The sequence below is a fragment of the Telopea speciosissima genome, chromosome 2, assembly GCF_018873765.1.
Source record: "Telopea speciosissima isolate NSW1024214 ecotype Mountain lineage chromosome 2, Tspe_v1, whole genome shotgun sequence".
Classification (NCBI taxonomy): domain Eukaryota; kingdom Viridiplantae; phylum Streptophyta; class Magnoliopsida; order Proteales; family Proteaceae; genus Telopea; species Telopea speciosissima.
Genome location: NC_057917.1, coordinates 15,108,935 through 15,129,712, shown reverse-complemented (window position 1 = coordinate 15,129,712; position 20,778 = coordinate 15,108,935). Strand labels below are relative to the sequence as shown.

At 40.6% G+C, this 20,778-nt stretch overlaps 1 protein-coding gene across 2 annotated transcripts in view; it reads left to right on the top strand.

Annotated features, from left to right (window-relative positions):
- LOC122651573 (BEL1-like homeodomain protein 8) overlaps positions 1-20,778 on the top strand; it is a 42,465-nt gene that overhangs the window by 8,021 nt on the left and 13,666 nt on the right. For both annotated transcript variants that reach the window (XM_043845014.1, XM_043845013.1), the window contains 2 exons: positions 3,711-4,117; positions 4,205-4,265. In XM_043845014.1, the coding sequence (XP_043700949.1) occupies positions 3,711-4,117; positions 4,205-4,265 (468 nt within the window). The remainder of the gene's footprint in view (positions 1-3,710; positions 4,118-4,204; positions 4,266-20,778) is intronic.

The following is a 20,778-nucleotide window of genomic DNA, read 5'->3' as shown; positions in this document are numbered from 1 at the left end:
GTTGCGATGGGAATAATGGGATCGATCCATTGCTGCTGCCATTAGGCATGTATGGCTAGATTGGGACTGTGAATAGGTCGTCAACAAACCCTGCTTCGAGTGTCAAAGTCATGGCCATAGTGTACTCACTGCGACTGCCCATAGCCACTATATTCGGAACCGATGCTCTCTTGAACATAATCATAGTCAAACTGAGGTTGAGATTCATGCCATGACTGACGCTCACTAGTAGTTTCTATACTCGTGCTTCAGAAACTCTCCACCATGGTCTTCATACTCATGTCCTCATCCTGAGCTTGTGACTGTCTACGACATGGACGTATCCTGTACGTAGCAGGGGCACTATGGTCTTGATCCTATGTGGCATGAGCATATTAAGTCTCACTTGTGAAACCTATAGGCTCCAACTCCGTCTACTGCCCATACTGGTACTGCTCGAGCATCCCCTCATCATAAAATCCACCACTGGTTTTCCGTCGAAACAATGTGGCAAAAGCTCAAAAATCAGCTCACCAATGGTTTCCCTCTCGAGTTCACCGAGACAGTTCTGTCGAGATCTTTTCCGTTTTAAACATGGGTTTGTCCACATCTCGGTTGAATCGAGGTCTCAACTGAGTCCATGTAACTTTGTATTTCCCCTCCCATCTCGACTTGCTAATTGAAAAAATGAGTTTTAAGCGAGATCTGGGCGAGATCTTTCCGAGTTCTTGAACCATGTTCCCCGTTACCAGATCTTGAAAAACACAATGGGACAGGAAAAATGTTACTTTGCAATTCAAATCTCTAGTAAAACTACTAATGGAAAGAAGATTAGTAGTAAAGTTATGAATGTGTAAAACTGAAGATAAAGTAATAGAAGGGGAGCAACTGATGGAGCCTTTTCCAGAAATAGATGAGAAGGAACCATCAACTACTCTGACTTTTCTTTGCCAGAAGTGGGAGAATATTTGTGGAATAGGCTGGAGGAGCCAATCATATGATCAGTGGCACCGGAGTCTATAATCCATAGATTGGATACTATCAATCCACAGTGAACTGCGAACGAATACCTGAACGGGCAAAATTGAAACTTGATGGGATGGAAGAATTGGTAGGAGTCAATGTAGTAGATGCAGCAGAAGCCTTTAACATACGACGAAAAGCCTGTAGTTCTTCCTGGGAGAGACCAAGTTCAGTGGTGGGAGCTGTGGCAACAGATTCAATGTGATTAACCTTGTTTTTAGATTTACCACGACCATGTTTAGCCTCTAAATAGCAGGTTTTCCATGAATTTTCCAGCAGGTAGCTTTAGTATGATATAAATTGTGGCAATGTTCATGTTTCACAATCTCCTTAGCAGAATCAGCAGCAATGCGGGAAGACCCATCAGACATGGGAGTAGAACCAGAACCGGTTTGGAGGGCCGATCTCTCAGTTGGGGAATGGAACATAGCAGCTCTGCGGCTTTCTTCAGTGTGAACCAAGGCATGAGACTGCTCCACGGTTGGGAAAGGGGACCTGCTAAGCACTTGAACACGAATCTAATCGTATTCAACGTTCAAACCAGCAAAGAAATTATACACCCGTACTTTGTCCACATGCTTGCGACAGGCAGCAATATCAGAAGCACTAGCAGGGCAATAATCTGCATAGTGGTCTAGTTATTTTTCTTATGTATCTCATACACCTGTGCATCGTTTCCCATCTGGCCATAGTTATCCTTGGCTGCTGTCCGTATCTGAGTGGCAGTATCCAATAACAAGTATCCCTTGGCAATGTTAGGTTGCATTGAATTTATCAGGAAGGACATTACCAAGGAGTCATTGGATACCCATCGATTTTGTGCAGTACCAACCTCAGAAGGCTTTGTTGTAGAACTGGTAATGTGTCCTGTGAGCCCACGACTAGCAATGGTAAGGTATGTGGATTGAGACCAAATCAGATAATTGGTTCCATCAAACTTAAAGGTAATGGCAGACATGGGAAGGTAATCATTCCGAGGATGTCCATCAGGTCCAGAAGATGCTTTACTTGCCTCAGACATGATTGAAGTAGAGATGAAGCAGAAAACAAAAATCCAAATCGATGTAAAGAGAGAGTTTTCACAAAATCTCACCAACCGGTCTTCAGAATGGCCCCAAATTTGGATTGAGTTCTATTCTAATATAGTCCAAATAGTCCTCAAAAATCCATCCCTATCTGAACAGTATAGGTTGAAATCGATTTCCTTCAGGGTTTTGAAAAAAACCTAATTTTAGGTGAGAATTGACAAAACTTCCAAAATACCTGTCGGTTGTGGCTGAAACTGGGGTCGGTTGCTCTAGGGTAGGCCAAACACTCCAAATATCAGCAAAAGCAGACAACAGGAACCCCTAAATCGATATTGTTAAGGTTTTAGAAAAAAACCTGAATTTGGAAATATCGATATAGGTAGGTCTTCAAATTGTTGATGTAGATAGATGCTTGTCCAAGGAATCACTGTTGTTCTTGATCTTCTAAGAAGGGAGAATTGATCCTCAATGTTGAAGTCTTCAAAAATCGCAGGTGGTAGAGGCACAGCTTCTTTCGATCGTGATTAATTAATTCATTAATTGATGAGGTGATGTAGGGCTTCAACTAGATCCATGGATTGCCTCATTAGTGCTGCCCTTTGAAAAGAAAAAAAAAAAAAAAAAGCAAAAGAGGAGAAGAGAAGAAGATCGATGGAAGGAGAGAGGAGGAGAGGAAGGTGATAATAGTAGGGGGTGTGTGTGGGACCCTAATTCAAACCTGCTCTGATACCATGTTAACGGGAAAAATTAGGACTTAATGCTTGGATGATTTAATGATCACCCCAACCTCTTATTTATAATGAATGAAAGAAAGTTCACAGGACAGAAATACCCCTACTATAGCCGACTCTATTAAGAGAGTCAGCTGTACATAAAATAGGCCCTAAAAGGACCAGAATACCCCCACGGCATTTTGGTTAACATAATTCAACACATCCTCAAGTAAACTATTGATTACAGCCTACATTATTTCTGAGATCAATAGATACCTTTTTTAACCCTAATTACCATAATACCCCACTCCTACCCCAACTAGGAATCAACTAATAAACCTATTTTCTGCCCCCTTATTAGGGTGCAACTTTCAGCAGCCTTTCCTATCCCAACTTTTGAATCATCCTTTGATTAAAGATCTTGTTTGGCTACTGGTTTGAGCAATCGAATCATTACTACATTAATCCACCACTAATATCTTTGGCCACTTTTTGAAGGAAAATTTTGAAGCCAGCTTGTTCTCTTCCAGATCCAGTTGATTACCTATAATGGGATAAAAAATAGGATGTTTGCAGAGTAGTCAAAATCATTATGGGAATTGTCAAATGACTGCCAACTTGATTTGATCGCTCCTTCAGTTGCCATTTTTGCAGAGTAGTCAACATCATTATGGGAATTGTCAAATGACTGCCAACTTAATTTGATCACTCCTTCAGTTGCTATCATTATTCACATCAATTTATTGTTTAATTTTTTTTTAATGTTATTACTCAAGTAGAGTGGGCATTAGCTAGAATATCAATTCTCAGGAATTATTTATCTTAAGATGCACGTGACTATATGATGAACTTTATTCTCAAAGTATTTGCATTTGTAATATGATATATCTTCTGCAACATGGATTATCCTCATAGGCCAATCACATAGTTGATTCAATGATGGATCTTCTTCTTATTGTATTCAAAGATTTGCAGAAGGTATAAGCAGTACCACCAGCAGATGCACATTGTGGTATCATCATTTGAATCAGTAGCAGGTCTAAGTGCTGCCACCCCGTACACCACCTTGGCTTTGAAGGCTGTTTCAAGGCACTTCCGGGGCCTGAAGAATGTCATCTCAGATCAGCTTCAACATATAAACAGGGCCATTGGGGATGATTTGTCATCCCCTACCACTGGTACAAGTAGTAGTAAAGGTGAAACAATTTTACCTATGCTAAGATTCAATGACCGTGTTGTTCATAAGCAAAAGTCAGGTGGGGACAGTCCAGGCATCCTTCAACCCCAACAGCACATCTGGAGACCACAGAGGGGCCTCCCAGAACGTTCAGTTGCTATTCTTAGAGCATGGCTGTTTGAGCATTTCCTTCACCCGTAAGTGCTTTCTCTCCTACTCTCCTCCCGTGTGTGTGCACCTTGCACTCTCCTTCTCTTGTATATAATGGTGGTTTATTTTTTTAGGTACCCAACTGACACAGACAAGGATATGTTAGCTTCTCAAACTGGTCTTACACGAAACCAGGTGGGTCCTTTTGATAATAATTAAATTGGGGTCCTTTCGATTCAGAGTTTGTATCGAATCTGAATTGGTTCGAACATTTGGTAAAAATCATGTACTTTTAAGAGTCAGCAAATGATTCTTAGAAATGTGTCACTTGGGCTGAAGAATTGGGTCCTTGCAAATAATTCAGGAGCTATTCAATTTGGCCCAGAAAAATTCAGAACCATTACAAAACGTCAATTAAAAACTAAGAAATAGACTACTGTTTTGAAACATAACCAATTAATACCTGAATTAATCAGAACCTAACTTTTTGTTTTTTTGTTTTTTTTTCCCCCCCATATTCTGCTTTTCTAACCAAATTTGACCGCTTTTTTCAAGATTACAAATTATATTAAACTTTTTTTTAGCATTCTTAGTTATTACTGAATCCAAATTTGCTAACTATAGATATTATAATTTACATCAGTGTGCTATATTCCTCATGTTTTGACATAATAATTGTAATAAGGAAAATGTAAAATCACATAAGTAGCCATTGGTTTGAGATATTGTAGAGCCAAATATTGTTCCTGTTGAAAGAATTAGAATTCACTATGGTACTAACCAGATTAGACTTTCATATCTATAATTACCATGCAGATGGTATGCCTAGTGGCTGCGCATTACCAGAGACATTGGATTTTACTAGATTTTGGATCAGAAACGGCATATGGGCATCCTTTATGTGAATTTTCATGGATCAGAAACCCTAGCCTTTCAGAACAGAATGAATGGCTTAGGCTTTGGTAATTTTTATTTGTAGATAGTACAAATTTACAATAAATTATGCCGTGATACAAAAAAAAGGAAGGTAATATTCAAATGAGAACTTTTAACATAAAAGGAGGATCCTAGTATCTTAAACATAGGAAGAAATAAGGCCTGATTGTCTGGTTTTGTTTCCTCCAACTAACTGTTTTGTGTGAGTAGAAACTCTATCCTTATCATTCCCCTTCGAGTGAAGGTAGAATAATCATGAACACCAAGCTTGGATGGGAGAGATAGAAATGAAGCACGGGCAATAACTTAGGTAAACATATCGCAAGCTGAAGCGGAGCTGGAACGAATCAAGTAATTAGTGTCACACCCTGGCCCGGTTAATAAGGGCCAAGTGTGACTGGATGTCTCTGACAACCAACCAATCCCCAAGGATCACAAGTGCAGTACCCTATTCACAACCGTTATCACAATACAGTAAATTTAAACGTAGCGGAAGCAATTTAAATAATAGAAATAATATCAATAATAGAGAAGACTAAGTGATAATGCATTCATATATATATATATTAAGTGAAGTTTGAGTTACACTGTACAATTCACACCAGTAACCCAAAACAAAAGGATACAAGATCTATATAATACTAAAGTATACAAAAGTGATTTATAAAACAAAAGAGTGGGGAGATAGCCTGGACTGTCAGGCACATTCAAGAGAAAGCACAGTCGTCACACGAGCATGAGACATCGTGCTCCACATATAGCGGAGCCTCAACTCCAGGAGTAGTAGGAGGATCTAGAGTGGATGTAGTTCCGACAGAAACACCGGCAACAGCAGAAGAGTCATCTGAAAAATAAGGAATTCCACAGGGGTGAGCTCCATTGAGCCCAGCAAGGGAAACACAAGCATATGCAGATAGTCCATGATGAATGACTTAAGTTAAGTATGCTTTTAACATTGATACTAGGTCTCATGGGGTATAAGTACTACTGTAGTAGATATGATATCCTTGGTCCGGGAAACACATAACCAAACGTCGGTCACCCGAGCGACACCAATCTACTACGGTGGGGACCCGGCAGCTCAGGCATTACACATCTGGCGCTAACGAACCCCCAAATGCTAACCCTACTATTTGTTCCCATTCCTGTAGTATTCTTCGGTCATGGGACAGTGAATGGCATTCCGGAATCATCCCTTTGAACCTACCACGGGTTATCCAACACCTCTTCCCTGTTGGTAAGGGTCGTAGCACTGGGTTCATGTCAATCCTAACCATATGCATTCTAATATGATGGTATATGCATCAATAAGAGATAATACAGTACAACTGTCCAGCAACATCATCATAAATCATAGTATTTCCAATAACAAGTAATATGTACAAATGCGAGTATGTAACCTAAATCATGCACATCTAATGCAAAGAAGTTTAAAGCTAATAAAACTATATGAATAGAGTTATAAGAATGATGCATGATATTAAGTCACAATAAAAAGAAATTAATAACATAAACATACCAAAATTAAAGTCAAATTCCCTTACCTAAGGTTGGATGAATATCCAGACCAATCTAGCCTCCAAACTCACAATGACAACCTTACAAGTTGACTAGACGGTCCTAAATAGACATCAAATAGCATATATTAAGTATAGAAGAGAAACTAAGTCAGACCCTAACAAACCAGGGCAAGCAAAACATAGCAGGGAGCAGCCGGATTCAGCCAGATACAGGGGCCGGACGTCCGGCTGGGTGCCTGCAACAGCATCCGGCTGGACTTCTAGAAATGGGGTTTTTGTTTATTAGGGCTGGATCTTGTCATGCACAGCCTTAAAACCTAAAATTGGTTAAGGGGAAAGGAAGGGCATACTAATTGGGTTATATCCAACTAATTGCATGTTCAATTGGTTGATTAATTCACTAATTGTCTAGATTGTAAATTGGGACTGAATTGAGATGAAAGCTCAACAAAAATGAAGGAGAAGGAGAGAAATTAGGGTAAGACAGAACTTGAGTTGTGTAACCTACCTGAAATTAGATTGGAGATGATGATGAATTGATGATAGCTCCAATTCCAAGCTCCAAGTATAATCCCCAAGGTCCAAGCTTTCAAATAGACCAAAGCCTTAAACCTTAGGCTTCTTCGCTTCTCCGTCCTTCTCTTTTCTCTTCTTTCTCTCTTGTACTCAAGCTGAAATCGATTTGGTCTTGTAGTTATAAATGAATCAAAGGCTAAGTGTCCTTTATATAGTTAGTCGTATTAAGGGCTGTTTGCTCGAGTCTAAGTAGAATTAGTTTTGGAAAATCTATTTCTCTAATCTAATTCTATAGAAATAACTATATAATTACCTATATCTAAGTCACATATTTGATGTCATATGACATAAATAGGAAAGTTAGCTAGGGTAGACTATGGGGAATTGAATTCCACACTGGGGGCATGGGTCCCACAAGTGGAAAATACCATTTTGCCCCTAATACATAATTTAACAATTATATTATATATATACATATAAGAATAGGTTACTACTTACAATTCAGCTTAGGAAATGGAGAGTTTCTGCATGTGTGCATCCAAGCATGTTTGACACATGTAGCTCAGATGTAGGCAGTTTGCAGAATCCTCAGACTCAAGAATAGCTAGCTGTGATGACTCCCCAAAATCCTCCATAGGTGAGTCGAGGAGTTGATCCTAATCGTCCACCGATGCAGCCCATAGCATCGAGGCAACCATTGACACTGAACCAGAACCTGAAATCACACAAGTCCAAATTTCAAATTTATAGTGGATTTCACAATAAGAGAGCCAACAGCCAGTTTTTCATGAACAAAATGGTAATTAAGTTCAACATGCTTAGATCGAGCATGAAAAACAGGATTAGTAGAAGAAAAGTGCACTCAAATTATCATAAAACAGAATAGGAGCATGAGGAAGAGGTACGACTAAGTCGTGAAGTAAATAAGTAATCCAAGTTAATTCAGCGGCACTAACAGCCATGGAATGGTATTCGGCCTCAACACTAGAAAGGGTGACAGTGGGTTGTTTCTCAGTACACCATGAAATGAGATTCAATCCAAGAAATACGCGTGAACACAGCCCGATTTGCATCATTAAAGCCATAGAAATTAAGATACATTGTGCCAAATTCAAAGACCGAAATCAACCGTCCCTTTAACATAACACAAGATGCATTTGAGTGCATGTCATAGAAAAATATTGATAGGCTCCCACAAAGTTGCAATAATAATTTGCTTCCACCAAAGAACCTGGAGCATCTAAATGTAAGTGATGATGCTGTGGTAAAGGTGTAGCAACCGGCTTACAATCTGTTGTAGGGGCCCAATCAATAATATCTCAAGCATACTTGGACTGAGAGGGGAAGAGTACATAACCCATGTGGACAGCATGCAAGCCCAAGAAGTAGTAAATATTGCCCAAGTAATTAAGAGCAAACTCAAACCCAAGGATACGAATAAGGGTAGAAATCATCATAGAATTCAAACCGGTCACCAATATGTCATCCATGTATACCAACATTATTGGAATACTATGAGAGATGAATGAAGAATAAAAAAGGATTAATCTGCCCGACTGCTATAAAAATCCAAGTCAAGAAGAAATAAAGGGAGACGATCAAACCAAGCACGAGGTGCTTGTTTCAAACCATACAAGGCTCGTTTCAAAAGACAGTTGATCAACGAACCCGAGAGGTTGTTCCCATTAACAACTGTAACTAATAGAACAAGGCGAATTGTTATTGGCTTAATAACATGTGTAAAAGTCTCATCAAAGTCTATTCCTAACACTTGAGTATAGCCTTCAGCAATAGACGGACCTTGAACCATTTATCTGAGCCATTAGGCTTAAGTTTGGTCTTGTACAACCAACAAGAACAAACAATGTTTTGTTAGAGTTCATGTAGTAAGGATATTATGGGTACTTGGATTTACTTTGTTATAAGCTTGTATTTTTTCCTATTTTACCTCCCTAGGTGCTCTTATATTAGTGTGGGGTTATTGATGTAATTCCACATAACATTGACAAAGTTAGTAACTATAGGGGAGAGAAATCGATTCTCTCTCCAAGGTATTCCATGCACTCTACTTTCTCTCATGTTCTTCTCCTCTCCTCTTCTCTCCTCTTATTCTCTTCTATTACTTTGAACTTGGTATCGGAGCTGGTTTGAGAGTCGACCAGCAACTTCTCTCTCCATTGTGCCTCTTTTTTTTGGAAACCTAGATGAGTAGAGGGATCTAATAGAGGCTACACCATGTAAGAAGATTTGTTTAAGCCATTCACTCTTCAACTAAAAGACATATGGATGAAGATTTGAAGCTATAGAATCTGATTTATGAGCAAGAAAGCCAAAACATGGGTATTGTCAGCCCTGTAGTATCAATTCTTTTTCACTCCTCAAGGTTCTGTTGAAGGTGAGACCAGTTTTATTAGAGTCGTCCAAGGGTCTCCTTTCAACCCCTATGACCTCGGTCTTAGAAGTTGTGAATTGTTAGTTTGCAACTTGTTTTCGTAGCATTACATAGTACCGCTAGATTCTGTCTTCTTTGTTCTTTCGTCTTGAATGATATGTTTGATGTTCACCCAAAAAAAAAAAAAGAATGATATGTTTGATGCAATCTTGTGCTATTTGTTGGTGAGTTATCCTATTTGGGACTTGAGTTGTAAATGGATGAACATACACCTTGAAAGGTGCCTTTGATTCAAGTTGCATCAAGTTTTGTGGTTTATTTATTTGTTGGATTTTTCTGAGTACTGGGAAGGAGTGTCTCGGTAGAGTATGTACTCTCCATCTGGTTTGGGTATCCAACCAGCTTTCCAAGCTTGTTCACATAGTGTCGGAGGTTAGTGGACCTATGAAAGCCTCAGCTAGTAGTTCGAGTAGTGCCAAATGCAGTCTGATTGCCTTTGAGAACTCATGCACCCAGATATCTATTGTTAAGTTGGACAATACCAACCTTCTCAATTGGCTTACTCCATGAACTTCTCTATGATGTTGGGAAAGTTATGTTACATCAATGATACCATAAAGGCACCTCATTCAAGTAATCCAACATATCAAAAATAGGAGATGGAGAACTCAACTGTTATGACTTTGATTTTTTCTATGAAACCTGAGATTGGTAGGAGATTTATGTGAAAGGAGACAGCCAAGGATATTTGGGATAGTGTCTCTAAAACTTTTGACTGAGTGGGTGACTTGGCTAAGGTCTACCTACTTCTCCAGAAGATTATCACAATGAAGCAAGGAGGAGACATGACTATCTTTGAGTATTATAACATAGTTATTGGCCTCTGGGAGGAGTATGATCACTCCAAGGACCTCTAGCTGTCCAATCTCAAGGATGAGGAGAAGGTCTATAGAACATTTGAGACGGAGAGTGTCTTGATTTTCCTTGGCGGGCTGACCCAGAATATGAACCAATCCGGGTGCAAAGCTTGGGTATCTTCCATCTTTAGATGAAGCATGTGGCTATTTGCTAAGTGAAGAAATTAGAAGAGTGGCCATGGAAACTGCACCATCTCTTGAGAGATTTGCTCGTCTCTAGTTCGCAAAGGAGTTGGCATGGTGACGGAAGAGGCCTAGTTTCAGGTTGTAGAGATGACAAAGATAGACTCAAATGTGACCACAGTGGCAAACCCAGACATAGTGGGAAAATTTATTGGGAACTTCATGGTCGTCCCTCTAGACGTACTCCTGTTGGTATATGAGGTGGCAAGACCGGGAATCCAGGGCACATACTGTGATGACTAAACCGAGTTTATGGGAAATTCCTCTGGCCTATATTCGGATAGTTGTTTACTCACAATGGAAGATCTTACATTTTTTTTTTGACGAGTTATATCATGGTTGGGTGGTTCCTCTTTTGCAACGACTGTGTCAGATTCTTTGGCTGCAGCCTTATAGGCTACTACCTCAGAACCTTCCTCCTCTTGGGTCATTGATTCTGGAGCTACTGACTGGTATGTCTCAGCATTATGACTCATATTCTGTCTACTCTGGTAGGGAGGGATAAGGTTAAGGTTGCTAGTGGCTCTCTTTCCTCTATCTGTGGTAAGAGTTAATGTGCAGGTTACCTCTTTTATATCTCTTCTCTGTCTCCATGTTCGCAACTTTGCCACTAACTTCCTCTATGAGTCAATCAAATCCTTAAATTGTCGTCACATTCTTTCCTTCTCATTGTGTTTTTCAGGATTTGGAGATGAAGAGAATTATTGGCGGTGGATGTGAGGAGAAAGGGCTTTATCTTCTTTAACTTATGCCATTTTTTTTTATGACAACTTGTTAGGAAAACACATGAGAGATTAATGCTCAAGTGAATCAATGTGATTCCTTAAGCCCTTTATTTATAATACTAAAACATTAGTACATGGACAAATATGCCCCTATAGAATATAAACAAAGGAAAAGAAAGAATAAACACAAGAGAAACATAAGAGAATAAAACAATAAGAGGAAAGGACCAGAATACCCCTTGGCTATATATCTAACACTCCCCCTCAAGTTGGTGCAAAAATGTCACACATGCCCAACTTGGCTAGAATAGGATGAAACACTTTGCCACTCAGCCCCTTTGTGAACACATCGGCCAACTGATCAGTAGACTTCACATAGGGAACACAGATTAGTCCAGCTTCAAGTTTCTCCTTGATGAAATGTCTGTCCACCTCCACATGTTTAGTATGGTCATGTTGGACAGGATTATGAGCGATGCTTATGGCAGCCTTATTGTCACAATATAACATCATTGGAAGTTGGACAGCAACCCCAATATCTTGCAACAACCCCTTAAGCCACAACAATTCACATATACCATGAGCCATCGCACGGAATTCAGCCTCAGCACTAGACCGTGCCACCACATTTTGTTTTTTACTACGCTAGGTGACAAGGTTCCCACCTACAAAAGAACAATATCCAGAGATGGATTTCCTATCACTTGAACCAGCCCAATCTGCATCAGTGTATGCCTCAACCTTTAGATGACCATTGGGAGATAAAAGTATCCCTTGTCCCGGAGCAGACTTCAAGTATCGTAAGATGCGAAGAACTACCTCCATATGAGAAGAACAAGGGTCATTCATAAACTGGCTGACCATACTAACTGCAATGGCAATGTCGGGTCGAGTGTGAGACAGGTAGATAAGTTTGCCCACCAACCGCTGATAACGACCTTTGTCAACCGGTGTGCCTTCTTTCTCCTTGAGTCTTGATGTAGCTTCTATGGGAGTGTCCGAAGGACTACACCCTAGCAGCCCCGTTTCAGACAGTAAATCCAGAACATACTTTCTTCGAGACATAAATATGCCCTTTGAAGAGCGAGCAACCTCTATCCCTAAAATATATTTCAGAGTCCCCAGATCCTTAATTTCAAACTCACGGCCAAGAAACAACTTCAACTTTTTGATCTCATCACCATCATTGCTGGTGGCGACAATATCATCAACATAGACTATGAGGAGAGTAACCCTATCACCCACACGCTTGATGAACAAGGTATGATTAGCATTGCTTTGCTGGTAGCCCACTGAAAGCATAGCCTTGTGAAACCTACCGAACCAAGCTCTAGGTGACTGCTTCAAGCCATAGAGTGCACGCTTTAGTTGACACACCTTACCCTTGGTAGCAGGACTTGAAAAACCTGGAGGGATGTCCATATATACTTCTTCCTTTAGTTCACCATGGAGGAAGGCATTCTTCACATCCAACTGCTGAAGATCCCATCCAAGGTTCACGGCATAGGATAGCAATACCCTTACAGTATTGAGTTTTGCTACTGGTGCGAAGGTCTCCTAGTAGTCAATGCCATATGTCTGAGTGAAGCCTTTAGCAACTAGACGTGCCTTGAATCGATCCACTGTACCATCTGCCTTCTGCTTGACCACAAATACCCATTTACAACCCACTGGTTTTTTTCCCGGAGGAAGAGCTACAAGATTTCACGTATTGTTTTTATTCAATGCTCTCATTTCTTCCAACATTGCTACCTTCCACTTCCCATCTGTAGATGCTTCTTGATAATTTTTAGGAATGGAAACAGAAGAAAGGGAGGAAACAAAAGTACGAAAAGAAGGAGAAAGAGAACTATAAGAACAAAACGGGAAATGGGATGTAAAGTATAGGTCCTGGTACCTTTGCGATGAGCAATGGGTAGATCAGAAGAGGAAGGCTCACCAGGAGAAGGAGGATCCGGATCCGGAGTTGGCAATTGGATGGGTATCGGTGCTGTAGTGGACTGATTCTGCCCTCTGTTAGAACATCTTCGGTTATAAGTGAGAATGGTGGAATTGTCAATGGGCCTCTGAAAGTGACGAATGGTCATCTGTACTGGAGTCAGCTCCCCCTGAATAGGAATATTACCACCACTTGTTTCCATGATCTTCCCTTGTATTGGATTCCCCTTAGGTGAAGGGACAGCAGCCGCTGGAGGCTGGACAGCAGCTACGGGAGGCTGGACAGCAGCCATGGGAGGCTGGACAGTAGCCACGGGAGGCTGAACAGCAGCCGCTGGAGGCTGAACAAGAGCCGGGGAGGGTTGGTCGGTAACTATAGGTGATGAAGTAAGGGGAAACCCAAGAGTATGAACCACATCTTCACTAGAACTCTCCCCCTGAAGAAGTGGGGAAGAATAATCGGAAAGGGTCTCATGAAAAACCACATCCATAGTGACCATAGTACGACAAGAAGGAGGGTGGTAACACTTGTAACCTTTCTGGGTTGGAGAATAACCCAAAAAAATACACCGTAACCCACGGGGTTCAAGTTTGCCAGGGGACTTAGTATCCCTAGCATAACAGACACAGCCAAACACCTTTGGAGGCACCACAAAGGAGGAATCTCCAAGTAAAACCTCAGATGGGCTACGGGAATCCAGAATCCGTGAGGGTAACCTATTAATAAGGTAAGCTGCAGTGAGAACAACATTACCCTAGTATTGGGATGGAACATGTCGAGCAAACATCAGTGCTCTTGCCATTTCCAATAAGTGGCGATTCTTTCGTTCAGCCACACCATTTTGGGCCGGGGTATCAGCACAACTAGTCTGATGTATAATCCCATTATCAGCAAGGTACTTTTGAAATTGGGATTCCTTATACTCAGTTCCATTATCACTCCGTAAAACCTTGAGAGTGGCCTGGAACTGGATCTGGATCATTTTAAGAAAATGTTGAAAGCAAGAAAAAACCTGATTTTGAGTGTGAAGAAGATAAATCTAAGTATTTCGAGAATGACAATCAATGAATGAGACAAACCAACGATGTCCAGAAATAGAGGGTTTACGACTAGGTCCCCAAACATCAGAATGCACCAAATGAAAACAAGAACTCCTTTTATTTGATAAAGAATAAGAGGTACGTGTCTGTTTGGCCAGAACACAAGCCTCACAAAAAAAAATTATCCTTATTACATTTAGTGACCAAAGATGGAAATAAATGGGCTAAAATTCCTAATGGAGGGTGACCTAATCTAGAGTACCATTGGTAAAGTTCAGAAAAGACCAAGGAGTTCTGATGTAGTGGAGAAGGTATTGGTGGAGAGAGACGGCCATCATCAAGCAGATACAGACCACCGTGTACTTTACCCAATCCAATCGTCTTCCCAGATGCCAGATCCTGAAAAACACAATGGGAAGGGAGAAAAGTTACCTTGCAGTTAAGATCACGAGTAATACTACTAATGGAAAGCAGGTTAGTAGTAAAATTAGGAATATGTAAAACAGAAGACAAAGGAAGGGCGGAAGTGCAGTTGATGATTCCCTTTCTAGAAATGGAGGAAAGGGAACCATCAGCCACTTTGACCTTGTCTTTCCTAGAAGTGGGAGAATATCTATGAAATAAGCTAGATGAACCAGTCATGTGATCTGTAGCCCCGGAATCAATGATCCAGGGATGAGAAGCCACAGAAGCACAATGACCACCAAATGGGATACCTGACCGGGCAAAATTTGAACCTGAAGGAGCAGAGTAATGGGCAGTAGCAGCGGAAGTAGTAGAGGCAGCAACAACGGAAGACCTTAGCACATGTAGGAAGGCCTGTAGATCGTCCTGGGATAGACCAATGTCTGTAGCTGGAGCTGTAGGAACAGATTCAGATTGATCTGCCTTGCCTTTCGGTTTCTTCTTGGCATCGCGCTTGGCTTCAAAGTCAACTGGTTTCCCATGAAGCTTCCAACACTTGTCCTTGGTGTGATAAGGCATGTGACAATGGTCACAAGTAACAGAGCCTGGAGTAGAACCACCAACAGATAAAGGACCAACAGGGGCAGCAAGAGCTGGGGCAGCAGTCTGAACAGCCGATCTGTCAGAAACAGGAGGATGTAACATAGCAGCCCGGCGGTTTTCCTCTGAAGAGACCAGGGCATAAGACTGCTCAAGTGTGGGAAAAGGAGAATGGCCCAACACCTGAACACGAATTTGGTCATACTCAACATTCAACCTGGCCAAGAAGTCATAAACCCTGATCTTGTCAACATGTTTCTTATATGCAGCTATGTTGGCAGGTGAGTCAGGGTGATAATCCGAAAAATGGTCCAATTGCTGCCAAAGGCTGCGGAGAGTGGCATAATACTTAGAGACAGTTAATTCCCCTTGAGTAGTATGAAGGACTTTCTGGCGAAGTTCATAAACCTGAGCATCATTACCAAGCTGCCCATATGCCTCCTTATAGGCAGACCAAATCTGAGAAGCTGTATCAAGGAGGAGAAATCCTTGTGCAAGGTCTGAATTCATAGAGCCAACCAAATAGGACATAAGAAGACCATTGTTGGAAAGCCATCTAGTCAGGGCAGCACTAGGAGCCGTCAGCATAGGCATAGAGCCATCAATATGGCCAGTGAGGCCACGGCCAGCAATAGCAAAAGAAGCAGATCTAGACCACAATAGATAGTTGCTGCCATCGAACTTGATAGGATTAGGATGGAGATCACGATAATCTGACTTTATCATGACTAACCTGATCAGAGTTGGCAGTCGAAGTAGTAGTAGAGTCACCCATAGTGCCGAGAAGGGCTGTTGTGTAGAGAAGTCCCAAAAAATTGCCAAGGCAAGGGCTAAGAGCAGAGCCGAGTGCCCCTTTGGGATGGGAAACACACCAAAAAAAAAAGGCAGCAGCAATAGAGGAGCCCCCCCCAAGATCGATGGTGTTAGGGTTTTTGGAAAAAAACCCAAAAAAAAAGAATCGATGTGGGGAGGGAAGCCCAAAAACTTTGCTGCAGATGTAGCCTTTGTGAAACTGTCCAAAAGCCTGCAGAGAATAGCCTTGTTGAAGAAGAAAAATCCGAAGAAGCGTGAGTGAAGCAGCCCTAATCCCAATATCGATAAAGCACGGGGTTTTGTTGGAAGAAAACCCGAAAGGAAGTGATCGAATGGGAGAAGGGGTCTTCGATTCTGTATGAGGCTGTATAGTAGCAGTGCGTGTCGCGAAGTGCTCCAATATAGGAGAAACAGTCCCAACAAATAGTAGGGCCTGATCTTCAAAAACTTGGAAACTCCAATTCACGCAAGAGAGAACCAGCAGCAGCCATCGAGCAGTATTATTAGGTCATGGAAAAGAGAAAAAAGAGGTGGGAATAGGGCAGCAACTAGATCATGGGATCACCTCTGCAGTGCTTCCCTTAGAGAGGGAGAAGAAGCAAGGAGAAGGGGGAGAAAAAAAATCGAGAGAAGGGAAAGAGAAGAAATAACGATGGGAGGGAGGGAGTTTTTGAAAACAGGTCACAGAAATCGTGGCTCTGATGCCATGTTAAGAAAACACATGAGAGATTAATGCTTAAGTGAATCAATTTGATTCCTTAAGCCCTTTATTTATAATACTAAAACATAAGTACATGGACAAATATGCCCCTACAGAATATAAACAAAGGAAAAGAAAGAATAAACATAAGAGAAACATAAGAGAATAAAACAATAAGAGGAAAGGACCAGAATACCCTTACGGTATTCTGGCTATATATCTAACACAACTCAATCATGTGTGTGGGCATAGTGACGACAACTCATTTGATTTTGTGATGCTTTTGCATCAGTATTTTGGCCGTCCCTCTTTTTGTAGTGTGAAAAAACAATTGCCACAATTGTTTTCTTCTATTTCTAATTCCCATTTATGTCAATGTGAACTATGTTTGTTTTTTAAACACTGTTGTTCTTATCCTTATCATGGTAATTGGTCTATTTTTCCCTTATATACTGTGCATTCTAATGTTTGGGGACCTGCTCCCACCACTTCTTTATTTGGTTATCGCCATGGTTCAAAATTTCGCTAAATATCGCCAAGATATTGGCATATTTCAGAAATCTTGACACTACCAAGACGAAATGGCCATTCGAAATGAAAAAAGTACAAATTTTGGCAAAATTTCGGGATTTACATGGCAATTGTGGATGACTACACTTGTTTCTTCTCCGAAACTATACCGTGGTCCATGTATGTCCTTCAGACAGAGAGCAATGGACGTAGACTCCAGCGGAGCATGAGTAGGGTCGATCCAATAAGCCATAGCAATTAGTACTAGGATTTGTTTTATGACAGTTGTGAGTCTTGTGATTTGTGAGTTGTGACTTCGTGTATTGACTATTGAGTATTGAACTAATGACTTTTATGGAGTTTCTTTTATGGAATTTATGAGTTATGACTTATAAACTTATGCACGTATGACTTTGAGTTTAAAGTTTAAACTAAAGATTACATTTGACCGTATTTTTGTTTCATTACTTTGTTTAAATTTGTTATTATGTCTTTTAGTACTTATACAATGTGTATTTAACTATTTATACATCAGGGTCCGACTGCATACTGTCAATCAAGGGTACCAACCCAAAACACCACTTTGAGTTCACTTTTTGCAATATGAAGGTTTAAATGTGTTTATTTAGCTTAAATAAGGGTGTACATGAAGTATCAGGCCTTAATATGGCCAAAAACCCATCGAGATGGGCTGCTGAAATATGACAGAAAAAATACCATATTTCGGATATTTCAGAAATCTCGACCTGCTTGAAATGGCGAGACAAGACGAGATCTTGAACCTTGCTTATCGCTAATTCGCTATATTGTTTCATTTCTTGATGATTGCTACTGCACTACATGGAATTTTTTTGTTAAAACACAAAAGCGATGTTTACGATGCTTTCAAAAATTTCTATCAGATGATTTGCACTCAATTTGATACTAGACTCAAAATCGTTTGTTCTGATAGAGAGAGGAAGAGTATATGTATGGTGAGCTCCAGAACTTTTTTACTGATTTGTCCATCAGCTTGCTTGTGTTGACACACCCCAACAGAATAGGGTGGCTGAGCAGGTAGATCACCACTTATTGGAAGTTATTAGGCGCCTACTATTTGGTATGGATGTCCCTAAGATTTTTTGGTCTGACACTCTCCTTACTGTTGTCTTCTTGATGAAACGTATGCCTTCTAGTATCCTTGGTTACAAATTTCCTTTAGAAATTCTATCCACCCCCCATGTGTTTCTGCCTTTTCTCTTCCTCCCAAAGTGTTTGGATGTGTGTGGTATGTGCATATTAATAAGTTTTCTCTGATTAAACTTGATCCGAAGGCCCTTAAATGTATTTACCTTGGTTATGCCCCTTCAACGAAAAGCTATTGGTGCTACCATCCATCCTCTAGGAGGTGACTTCTCTTTAAAGATATAACCTTCTTTGGATCTGTGCCCTTCTTTACTCCTCATCTGCTTCCTCTTCATAGGGAGAATAGTGGAAGTGAAGAGGTTATTGTTGTTGTCCACTCCTTTCAACCCTTGCCTATTCCTCCATTTCTTTTTGATGTGAGGAAACACAAGGATGTGGATGTTGATGTATTAGACCATTCAGGGGGAGCTGATATTGAAAGGGAACTTAGCATTAGGTTGACAAAGAGAAGAAGTTACTTGTATACAAAAAAGACCAGCTAAGAATACTTTTAGGATCCTCATCCAGAGCTCCACCTTTCTCGATCCTGGTATCAATCTTTCCCTTCCTTCTGAATTAGATCTCCAATTGTTGTTTGAAAAGGAATTAGAGGTTATACTATTCCCATAGCCTAGTTTGTTTCCTATGATGCTCTCTCCTACAGATGTTTTGTTCGTAGTTTCTCTTTTCTTAACTCCTATTCCCATGAAACTGAGGCCAAGTCTGACCTAAAGTTGTCACACCCCGGCCCAGTTCATAAGGGCTAAGCGTGACTGGATGTCAATCCTCTAGGATCGCAAGTGCAGTACTCTATTTACAACAATTATCACAATACAGAATTTAAACGCAGCGGAAGCAATTTAAATACTAGAGATAAAGGCAATAATAAAGAAGACTAGTGATAATGCTTTTATATATAGAAGTGAAGGTTGAGTTACACTGACAGATTCACACAGTGACCCAAAATAAAAGATACAACATCTATATAAAGCTAAGTATATAAAAGTGTTTTATAAACAAAAGAATGGGGAGATAGCTTGGTCTGTCAGGCATTTCAGGAGAATGCATAATCGTCACACGAGCACAGGACATCGTGCTCCACAAACAGCGAAGTATCAATTCCATGAACAGTAGGAGGGTCTTGAGCGGATGAAGCTCCCACAAAAACAGCCGTAGCAGAAGGAGTAGTATCATATGTAAAATAAGGATATCCACGGGGGTGAGCTCCACTGAGCCCAGCAAAGGAAACACACAAGCATATGCAGATAGTCATTGATGAATGACCTAAGTTAAACATGTTCCTAACATGGATTCTAGGTCTCATGGGGTATAAGTACTACTGTAATAGAATGATAACCTGGGTCTCGGAAACACATAACCAGACGTCGGTCACCCGAGCGAAACCATTCTACTACGGTAGAGACCCGGCAGCTCAGGCATTACACATCTGACGCTAACGAACCCCCAGTGACTAACCCTACTGTTTATTCCCATTCTTGCAATATTCTTCGAATATGGGACAGTGAATGGCATTCCGGAATCATCCCTTCGGACCTACCACGGGTTATCCAACACCTCTCCCCTGTTGGTAAGGGCCGTAGTACTGTGTTCATGCCAATCCTAACCATATGTATCTTTAATATGATGGCAATATGCATTCATAAGTGTAATACAATAAGCTGTCCAATAACATCATCATAAACCAAGTAATTCCAAGAACAAGTAATATATGCAATGCATATGAGGATGCATCCTAAGTCATGCATAGCTAATGTAAATAAGTTAAAAGCTAACAAACTAAATGAATAGAGTATAGAAATGATACATGGTATGGCAGTCATAATAAAATAGAATTAATAACACAAACATTCCAAAATTAAACTTAAATTCCCTTACTTGAGATAGTTGATAATCCTAGCAAGATAGAAACCCAAAAGCCCAAGTAATCCACCCCAAAATAGAGTAAAACAGTCCTAGATAGACATCAAAACATCATAGATTAGTTATGGAAGGAGCCCTAGGTCCAAGCCCTAATATCTAGGTTCAAAACTGGGCCAAAACAGCGAATCGGATTCACACCTGGGACCCTACAGTCGACCGGTTGCAAGCCTGCAACTCCATCCGGTCCAAAAGCCAGAATTGGGGATTTTTGCTATCAAGCATAGATCTTGACATGCATGGTTTGGTTTTGATGGGAAGAGGTTCAATTACAGGGTATCTTGCTAATTGGGTCAAATTGGACCCAACAACAAGTTAAATTTGGGGATTTGGTCAAATACTTATCAATCCCTAAGCTTAGGGCTGAAATGGGTTGTAGTCCATGAAGTGTTCAAAGAAGAAGAAGAGGA